Source organism: Vanessa atalanta, chromosome 3, assembly GCF_905147765.1.
Source record: "Vanessa atalanta chromosome 3, ilVanAtal1.2, whole genome shotgun sequence".
In the NCBI taxonomy this organism is placed as follows: Eukaryota; Metazoa; Arthropoda; class Insecta; order Lepidoptera; family Nymphalidae; genus Vanessa; species Vanessa atalanta.
In genome coordinates, this window is record NC_061873.1 from 4381162 (window position 1) to 4392657 (window position 11496).

The 11496-nt window shown below is 29.8% G+C and overlaps 1 protein-coding gene across 1 annotated transcript; it reads right to left on the bottom strand.

Annotated features, from left to right (window-relative positions):
• Positions 1–53: 53 nt before the first annotated feature.
• LOC125077029 (alpha-tocopherol transfer protein-like) lies at positions 54–6874 on the bottom strand. Its single transcript, XM_047688810.1, has 6 exons — positions 6342–6874; positions 3285–3379; positions 3047–3200; positions 1532–1725; positions 1037–1298; positions 54–601 (listed from the first exon to the last, which is right to left on the bottom strand). The coding sequence occupies exons 1-6, from the start codon at positions 6517–6519 to the stop codon at positions 561–563; spliced, it is 924 nt and encodes a 307-aa protein (XP_047544766.1). The 5' UTR covers positions 6520–6874; the 3' UTR covers positions 54–560.
• Between the last annotated feature and the right edge of the window lie 4622 nt (positions 6875–11496).

Below are 11496 nucleotides of genomic sequence, written 5' to 3' on the forward strand. Positions count from 1 at the left end.
GTTAATTAATAAATTATAATTACATTATATATTATACGTGAAATAATTTCATATTTAACTTTTATAGTACCGAAAATCTTGATGATAAAAGGCTCGAAGTTAATAAGCTCGAATTATAAGGGATGTCCAGGATCTGAATTTATTGATTAGACACAGTTATTTCCAGTTAATCCCCTTTTTAAATATACTCGTAATAGAGTTATAGGATACGCCTAATCTTAGCGGGCTTGAGTTTTTTAATCAAACACATGATATGTTTAATCATTCTAATTCCAACAACCCACTTTACCGCTTGCAGTCCGCTTTCTTGACAACCATAATAGCACAGGCAAATGCGGTTAATTTCAAGCCTCGTCCACATAGATCGGGCGTATTCGGTTCTAGAGTTTTTAAATTTCAATCAAATAATGTGTTATTGTAGAGCTACATAATTCATGCCGCTAACGTAAATTGTTTGATTTGTCTAAAGTTCAAGGACATCAGTTTTATAATCCCAAAATAATGTAATGAGTTTTTAACAACATAACATTGATGATCATAGAATTACATATATTAATGTTTCATTTGTTATTGTTTGATATGTATCCATACGAATCTGCACCTGAAATAAAACAAAATATTTTATTATAATTTGATATTTATATTATTATATTCCATATGATATTCCATTTTTAGAAAGAATTCTCTAATGGTAGAATAGTGAAAATGTCTGATTTAGTTCGAAATAGATATCATTATCTGTATGTAGCAGCAATTGATGATACTGACTAGACTATTAATTAATCAAGCGAATAATAGAATCTACTTTTATCAAATCAGAAATGACTCAGATGACAATGTTTTTGACCTTGACTTATGATTGAAAAATATATATTCTTATTGCGACAATTAAATAATATTTTACATACATGACATCGTTGCTCACTTTACAAATATACCTAAAGCAATAATCTTAATCTAAAATCATTAGTAAAGATAAAGTTGAGTTAAATTTTAGTTTTTGTTTATAAAGACATCGAAATACAATAAATCTTACGCTTCAGGTTGTCTTCATAATGATATAGCATCTTCCACAATACTTCACCAGATATTTCATCATCAGGTAAAGAACCTCCCACTCTCTTCATCAAGGCATCCTCATGAATATGTTTTAGCAAAGACTTTTTGTCGTAGCCGTGGAAATGTATACGCGAACGGAGCTTCTGACGCAAAAATGGCTTAAATATTGCAAATAACATATTGAATATATACGGCTGATTGACAATATGTACTCCCTTCAGTCGAATTGGTATACAGTCCTGTAAAACATTTAAGAAATAATTATTACTTGTTTAACACGGTTTCCTTGATTGTTATTTTAGTTGTCTACTAACTAACTATACTTAAATTTATATATCGTCATTACAATCTCAGCCGATATGGTTTTATTATTTACGAGCATTGTAAATTTTATATTAATTATTACGTTAACATTTTGCATCGCGAATCATGATCAGACGTAGAAATTACACACAGACAGAGAAGAACGAACCTGAATCCAATCAACAACCATCTTTGCGAAAGATGGCGTAAACTGCATTATTTGAGTGAAGGAGAGTCCTTTCATATCGAGAACGACAACGACTCCGCAGACTTGTGTGCGAGGCTCCACCATCGCGGCCTCCAGTCCGAGTTGAACTCCCCGAAACACTTCTCGCAATGGAACGTCGCGAGGATTCCATCGCTCTAATAAAAAATTGAAACATTTTAGTTTATTACATATACATATATACAAAAATACTCCAAAGTATTTAGAAGCAAATGTTGATATCAATTACTGTTACGAAAAATTTAGAATGTGTCATTACTGATGCTTATTTAAAAATGAGATGCCCTGAGATAACGTATATCAGTATTTTGACTGCTGAACAAATACTTCTTATGAGGGCAAAAATTGAAAGTACTTGTTGCTGTTGGTCTCCCAACAAGGAACTATTATGACTACCATCAAAAATGAACAAGTGATTAAAGATACTCGAGTATTTTAAATAAATATAAGATTAAATAAAATACACAATAAGATCTTGGCCTGGTTTTCATTTAGAAACTACGGTTAATATTTAAGTTTGCTACTAATAAATATTTCTGTATCTGCTATATTAGTAAGTAGGTATAACTGGTTGTTCAATAAAATTGTAAAATTTATTTTTTAAGCTGTAACTAATATAGTTATCACAAAGTTATGTCATAAAAATGTTAATTAGTAATAGCCAAAAAAATAAAGAGTTGATCGCTCACGTAATATTCTGGTTCTACTGGGTCATCTATAAAATGCATGTCAACAGTAATGATGTACGCAACCGCTGGAGTTTCACAAGAACAGAGAGGCTTGATTATAGCTACATACGTTAAAACGCTTGCTTCCGCTTATCTTGAGCGGTCATGGCGGATGATTATAGGGAACAAATACAAGTGCTTTGTTGGTGCAATTTTACTGATGATCGTTAAATGTAATCTAAAATCGATTATCAAAATATTTCATATTTCCTCTCATACTTTAATATTTAACTACAAATTTAGACACTTTAATTTTAGTATAAATAAAAAATAAATAAATATATATATATATATATATATATATATATATATATATATATCGGAGCGTGGTTACTTTAGTTGTTGATTTGGATAATTAATGAATCGAATAGTTGGCAATAATGTTTGATGGCTGATTTACTTATAAGAGCGGGTCACCCCGAATGGAGTTGTAAGTGTCATGGCAACGCGAGTCGTTATGTTTTGACAAGCTTCTCGAATGCGATGGTTACTTGCAAACCCATTTGCTCTTAATCGAGATGAATTATTGTAATCCTTTGATATTATTGTGGTGTACGATTATTGAATCAATGAATACAGTGATTAGACGATATTAAATACGTTTTATTTTATGAATATCTCCATTGCACGCCCACATAGTCTTACAAATGTCGGATCAATCCCCGAACCCAACTGTTCGGCATCCTGCTTCTCCGACATATATATATATATATAAAGATATGATACATACCACCGGACTCGACGAACATAATGCGGCGACCTTCTTGATCTCTCGGTGAAAGGATGGAAATGATCGAGTGATCAAACGCTACTCGAATGTTGCTTGGATATAGATCCTGACAGTAGTCTTTGTGTGATAACCTGAATTTATAATACGCCTGTATCTGAAATATTAACATTAAATTATTCCTATGTATATTCCTATACATTTTATTTCTTTTGTAATTAATATTAAGATAAGAACTTACCCTTTTAAATGCACTTTCAGCATAAAACTTGGAAGGTCTTAGAAATTTCAGTAAGAACTCATCATCATCTATAGGTATAAACAAATTGGATTCATCTGCAATAAAAAATATATATAAGTAAATATGTAAAAAAACGACGACGAGTCGCAATGACTAAAACCGGTCAGGAGGCCACAATTTTTGTTTATTAGTTCGCTAATCTAACAATAATTGCTGAAACTAAATAAATCTAAACACATTAAAAAATGCCAATTAAATGCTTAAAATTGCCATACAATTATGATTACTGAATGATTACTGAATGGTCGCACCATTGCATGCGTATTCGGTATACATCTAAATAGCTATTTTAAAATTGCAAACTTTAACGTCAAACAACAAAATCAATACATATAAATTAAAACACAATATTTTTTTTCATCGTCGTCATTGTAACATTTTTAGTTAATTTCAAAAAAGTTAATTTTATATTTAAACCAAATGTTCTTAAATGTATCAGTTGAGATATGGCTTTAGATAAGTATTTTCAAAGTGATTCACTCGAAACCATCCTTAACAAATTGGCATTCAAGCTGCATCCAATTGCATGTCCTTATGTACATATTAGTTACATATTGGAGAGACAGATCAATAACAAAGTTTATTAGTATTATCTTTAATACTTATTATACTATATAAATAACTACTAACTATTAGACGCACTTTAATTATTTTAAAATATGTATATTTAAGGTTAGTTAGGAATGATTATGTTTGACATAATTTGCGAAAAAAATTCTATAGATACAAAATTAAAAATGACGAATTCAATTTCGAAATATAAGGCTAATAAGGAATTTTCCGATTCTTATATTATTTGGTAAAAAAACTTGTTCAAGTGGGGTACTTTTTGTTTACAATCATGTAGAAATGAATACTTGCAAGTTCTTTAAACGTTCCGTTAGTACTACTCTTGATCCTGATGAAAATAAAGAAATAAGAGTGCCTGTATTTGTACACACACATTGAGACACTCTGATTTCCTTCAGTCACGAATCGGCAATGATGCGTTGTATTAGATTAAGTTAAAATACTTCTTCTTCATAAAAAAGTAGACCCAACAGTAGAACAAAGACTGTCTATATATTTTTTCTTTATAAATCTTTAAACTATATTATTTCTTCACCGTGGTAAGATATTCTTTAAAGCTTACTGATTGATTTAAATAATAACTTTGTTTCCTAAATAAATGATATGAATATCATATGTTTTTTATACAACCCACAATAATCTTTAGAATTTTTTTACGTACAGTCGTACATATTTGTAGTGTGTACAATTTGTCTTGTGGTGAAAGTTCGCAGAGCCAGAGAAGTTGCATAAGTATATAAAATGAAATCTACCATAATAAAGAAATATTACAAACAAGTACGTTGTACTTTTCCGTTATTATTATATTTATTAAGAAAAAATGGATTCGTTCAAAAATTTAACACATTTTTTAAAAATAACTTTCACAACGCGATCACTTGCATGGTTTCGAAATAAGCAACGGTTTTAAACTACATACTTCGTAATAGTTGAATATTTTATTACAAATAGCTTTATTATGATTGAGGTAAAATCAAAATGTGCACACTAATAAAACTAGAACAAATATATTATTTATTAGGTGTAATTAGTATATCAGTGTCTCAAAAGTATCTACATAAAAAACCGCGTCTTTATCAAATTTCCGATATATAATAAATATTTCCGATGATTGACTGGCAGAGCTCGTTCACTTTTGTACATATATTTTAACATTTTTATAAGTATATTTTTAGTGTATTGATTATTATATATTATGTTTTCATCAAGGGAATTTTATTTAAATAATATGTATGTATTATAATAAATGACTGAAATAGTAACGAAACTAAAATCTCTTTGGCTAACATGTCAGTATTTTCAGTCTGGTACCATAAAAAAACACGACAAAAGAATACATATTTAAGAGTCTGGCTGCGTGAATACGAGCTGCCGATATCGAGCTTTGAATTTATGATCATTATATAATACTCGTAGTAATATAAAAATATATATGTCAGCAAAAAACTTATGTTTTAAATATGCGAAGCGAATAAGGAAAAATCGTATTCAAATAAAATTAACGATCTGGATGATGTATCTGTTCATTGAAATTAGTTAAATTTATGTCTAACGTAGTTTTAGATTCTAGAACATATATAAATTCCAGTTAATACGTACATAGATGCGAATTGTATCGAAATGTTCATAAATTATGCTGACGTTGAGCAGATCCCACCTGTTATTTTACCGTACAAATATTTATGAAACCTATCTTTTTAAGCCTGAAATTAGCGTTCTCGTAAAATGTACTGAATTTAGTAATAACTTAATCTCTTAAAATTCTATTATACACCGATTTTATTTTAACAAATATATCATCATAATTCTGACTACAGCTGTGGATTCAGTGTAGGTACAAAATACTGACAAGATATTTAATATTGCTGGAGCTGGATCAATTACTTGATTAGCTTCCATCTACGTCTATGATGACATGACAAACATTGATGACTATTTGAATTCTTTTATCTGTTATTAATGTACTGAAAGGTAAAGTTTTTTATAGAAAAAATATAAAAAAATAACACATTGATAATTTGTTTGTCATCTGTTTTGATTATATATTTAGGCTTTTTTGCTTTTTATATTTTAACCTTTTATGATATTCCGTATAATTAAGAATATTAACTTTCTTGCATCTTTTATAATATTTATCGCAATATTTTTACGTTTCTTATTTTCTTTTTTAAGGGAAACACAATTTTTTAAATATTTTGATAGATTCAATTTTTGAACATGGTAATTATAAAATAATAATACCCAAAAATTTTATATGATTATCATTATATTATCGAAATGACTAAAAACGATTAAAAAGTTAGATAAGATTTTGGCAGCAACCAGCAAAATATTGATTATTTAATAATTGTTTGTTCACCTTTACAAAAAATAATATTTTCAATAAAAAAGTTATAGAAATGCAGCTTGCTTTAAATTTTTACTTACTCTTAAGAAGGTTTCTTAGACCTTTAAGGCCATTTTCAATATTTTCGGGCGTTTCTCTCAATTCACCCCTTGCTTTCTTAACATAGAAATCTTCTGTTATTGGCATTTTTTCCAATTTTATTTTATGTTCGGCCCACATTACGAATGGTGTGCCATCCGATTCGAATTGTAAACTCATTTTACTACTTATTTTGTTTTCTGTTGATTTTAGAAGAGTTAAAAGAAATAATTTTATATTCTTATGTTTTTATTTTGTCCCCATTAAAACCAGTTTCGATATATTAGGCCAGAACTCTTGCAAACCCTTCACTAAGATTTAAGCTAGTTGAGCAACTTGGCACGGATTTCTCGATCTATTATTTCGTCACTTATGAAATTGAATTAAATAAAAAGATCTGTGCAAATAATAAAAACTTTGTTAGTTGAAATTATATTTCAATTAATATTTTTGAATAACACATAAATATATTTATTTATTTTTACAAGTTGTGTGTATGAGTAGAGCGAGAAAAAGCGCGCACGCAACTGATAGGAAGCAGTGACCAGCAGCGGCGCAAGCGCAACATAACGGAGATTGTCCCACCACCATAGCTTAATAACACTACTAAGGCGTTATGCTTACAACGAAAATAAGCATTATAGTCGAAAATATTTCAAACCTTGAAATACTTTGCCATATTATACCATATTATATATATTTACCATATTATAACAGTCTCAAAAATATAATAATCAATTGCTTTTTTTGATTGAAACAAACACTATACTTAAATTGGTGTTTTATAATTATAATATATTATATTCAACACATATTTTAATACGATAAAGACTAACCAATGAAATTTTCATAACGGACTAAACATTTTTTTATTGTTTCACGATGTAACTTATTTGAATAGTCACATTTTGTTCTCAAAATGTATCACACTAAAATTCACTATCGTTAAGACGGCGTATAGTCTCTGAAAGCCACAGAATGGCAGTGGAATAAATATCTTAGCAGGTTCCCTGTCTAAATAACTGACATATAATAACCACGAATCATATGTGATACAGAGGGTAAGGCAAGGGTTAAGATTAATATTTGGTTTTCAATTTCCATTAAACGATGAAGCCATCCCAATATACGTTGGCGATATTCTGGGTGTGTGTCCAAATATATATGCTTTATCTATTCTCTTACCTTCGTAATCTGATGTGACGACAATAATACATAACCGGAGGGAATATAAGCGCAGGACAAAGGTGTATTTTAGGATACGGGAGATCAAGCAGCTAGGTAGGTAACTTCCTGCTGCTGTTGAGAACTACTTGACCCAAAAAAATATTTTGGTCTAATCCGGAATTTCAATCAAGTGTTTCGGGATCTGCAGCCTTATAAATCGAAAACAGATTATGTAAGTTTATTAAATTCTTACCACATAAAATCCTGCGATGGCTATCTATAACAGGGATCGTAGAGGCTACGGTTATATGCCAGCAATCAAGCTAACGACCAGAAGTAGATATCTACTAAGTACCTAGTGAACACTTTTGAAAGAGAAAAAATGTTCTTATATTTTATAAACTGTACGTAAATAATTTACTTATCGCATGGCTCTTATTTATTTAATATTAATCTAATGCATCGTCAAAAGTATGCAAAGCTTTCTTATTTGGCTTAGAAGCGACTTTTAATAATAATTGTTTTAGTATATTTAGTTAACAATGTTCCGCAGCGTGCGGCATATTCAATGCTAATTGCTAAGTAGTCGATACAGTATAACTCTATTGTTTGTTTGTTCTTGTTTACAACTTATACAAAGGAAAAATATATTTGTGCTAAAATTAAACCTTGAACTACTTTATAATATGTTTCTCTTTGTACGGAGCTGAATAGTTTTATTTATTTGTTTAAATTCACTAAATTAGGTGTAAGCAATTTTAAATAAACAATATAATAAATAACAAATAAAAAAATTTAAATGATACATATGTCATTCGGAGGAACGAATATTCTTTTCTGATAAATGCTGTTTTTATTAAATCAGACGTCTTTATAACCTGGACCAATTAAGCGAGCTTTCTGATTGACCTCGAGCTTGACCGTTACTTATACTTACGTACGTATAAATTACATATATTGCTTCAATCTTCATCAATCCAATTACGATTAGACGGACAAACTGAATAGGTACACGCGTTTTTATGATTTCTTAGACAGGAATACAATTAATAAAAGAATAGTATTAAAAGTTTTTGTTTATAATTTAAATAACGAACTTACATTACTTAAATAAAATTAAAATATCTAAATTTGAAAACCATTTTACTTTGAATCAAGATGATTAATAAGTAATAAGATCCTTTTATATTTTTTTATTTAATTTGTAATTGGTAGGCAGACTGGTAAATGGGCCACCTAAAAGTGCATAGTCAGCACCACGCGTAGACACGGCGCTGTAAGAAATATTAACCATTCCTTAAATGTCACTTCGCCATCAATCCTAAGAACTATGTTATTTGCCTTATGTCTGTTACAGTTACACTGGCTTATTCACCTTTCCACTCCAAACAGGAACACAACAATACAAAGTATTTTTTCTTAGCGGTTTCAAGCGGGCTTGCAAAAAGCGATCACAAAGTTAAATGCTTACTTTATTTGCATCGAATCTCACGTTGTAAATCATATCAATGACATTTTGCAAACATGGTATTACTAACCTTCTCTGCCTATTACTCAACAATTAATGATTCAATGTATGATTAAATAAAACGTGATACATTGGAGTGAAGTTCTTTCACGCCGTATAGTGAAATGGCAGAAATCATAACGCAAGGAAAATGTGACCTCTTTCCTATTCTATCTCTCAATTGTATACATAATTTATATTTTTTTGTGTCTGTTATTTAATACCTAAAACATAGCGAAAACAACTTCGTACCAACCGGTTATCCCACGACAAATCTAGTTTTGTAGTATGTTTAATCTTTACTTAGAGTTCTTTATAATGTATAGGAAAAATACAAGCCTTTACCCAAAGTTTTTTTTTCTATAAATATAATGTCAATAGTAAAAATTCCAATTGGTCTACCTGTTTTGAATAATCAATGATTTAAATATACACGCCGAAAATTATATCGCTTATTAAGATTATCGCTTTCAATTTTGAAGTCGGATAGTGTAAATGACAATCAACTAGACTTACAACATAGGCCATTGATGTAGGGATTCTGTGCTAAGCAGACAATAATTTAAATTGTATTTTTCAATACAATTGGTGATTCAAATTAATAAAACTAAAATTGGCATTTTAGTTATTATGTTATTCGATTTTAAATTTAATTTCAATTCAAAACACATATAATAATAAAAATAATAAATACTAGACAACATCACATACATTACTCTGACACTTGTGTTACACACTTGTGAACACTTGTGTTATGGAAAATCAGAAGTAACGGCGGTACCACAAACAGCCAGACCCAAGACAACATAGAAAACTAATGAACTTTGTCTACATCGACTTGGCCGGGAATCGAACCCGGGACCTCGGAGTGCCGTACCTACGAAAATCGGTCACTACTCGACCACGGAGGTCGTCGTATATAAACATTATTTTCACTAAAAACTCTTCTAAATACTCTGTTCGTTGTTCATTTGCACAATAATGAAAATTGGGCTGAAAACGAGTACTTGTGTGTTTGCGATCATTTTATTTACAGGCGTTTAATAACAAAAATATGAAACAAATTGTTTATCGCTAAAATTCTATCAGTGTTTTAAGAAACGGTATATGTATAAGAGATAGAGGCTGTTGTTTCGAAATACCCACTTTGATTTAAAACGCAGCTTTGTATATGAGAATATGAATTGACTTGAATTTAATATTGTTGTAAAAATGTTGTACCTACATTTAATATGTTATAAATAACACGATAAAGTCTAAATTGGATATTACAGATTCAAGAGACACTAAAGTTGTCTAGTCTAATGTGTTCGATAAGCTTTGCGTTCGGGTGCTCGTTGGGGCGAAAGTTTTTATAGTCTGATGACATGAGTCCTAAATTACCAAGGTCATTGTATTTATAATAATTATAACGAATAAATCAACTCCTAAGAATCCCTATTTTTGTGTGACGTCTATCAAAACAAATAATCACCTTAGATCGGTAAATAAAGCAACTGACGATATGTGATCACCACCATCGAACATTGTAAGATATATTAATTATCACATAAATCACCAGTGCGCCCCCAGTCATGAGAATTAAGATACCCATGTTCATTTAATTACACCATCTAACTAAAGAAACGAACTAAAATAACGGAACAAAAATCATACAAGTTATTATTGCTGTTTTGTGATATAATAATGAATGTGTGAATGATATCTACCCCAGCGGACTTGAACGAAGCCCTACCATCAAGTAAAACTAATACTCGATGTATTAAGATGCGGTTTTTGCTTTCATTAAATCAATATCACATGACAATATGACCACATAAAATCACCAGTCGGAGGTGACATAACATTTTAAATTAATAAAAATATAATTTAATATTCTGTTTTCATTAATTAAATTCAGTTTTTTGCTAAAATTAATGATAACATCATAAAAAAAAAAAAATTTAACTTCATTGAAGGGCTTTATGCAAGCATGCCTGAATTGATACCTACTCAGTGTTACCAAATAGCAATACCAAGTATTACTCTGTTGCGGTTTGAAAGGTACTGTAACATCTTCCCAAGGTTCCAAGTTGGATTCCAAGGTTGGTGGTGAATTGGCGATGTAAACGATTGGAATGACCACTAACCATAAGGTGGCCCATTTACGAGTCCATCTATACTATAACCTATACTATAAAATATAAAGTATACTTAGTTAAATATTTGATATTAGGAAAATAATTTGAATTACGAGTTACTATATGAAGCATTTGTAATCTAAATCTACGATATATATCTACGATTACATTTTATTAGATCGTCTCGACTTTGTATGGACAAATTAATAACTTTATTCCGTACTATTTTTATTTAACCAATAAAATGTATCGTAGTAGTCGATAAAAGATAAATGTATTTTGGATTCATTTTAATTTTAAAAATTAAATAATAAGCCTATTTCCGATCTGAAACTAAAACCTAAAATCATTTAAATATTCATA

Coding starts and splice junctions, on each gene's coding strand:
- LOC125077029 (XM_047688810.1), bottom strand. CDS start 6,519: ATGAGTTTACAATTCGAATCGGATGGCACACCATTCGTAATGTGGGCC. Junction 1,299..1,531: donor TGGTTGTTGATTGGATTCAG/GTTCGTTCTTCT, acceptor AATGTTTTACAG/GACTGTATACCAATTCGACT. Junction 602..1,036: donor TTATGAAGACAACCTGAAGC/GTAAGATTTATT, acceptor GTTTTATTTCAG/GTGCAGATTCGTATGGATAC.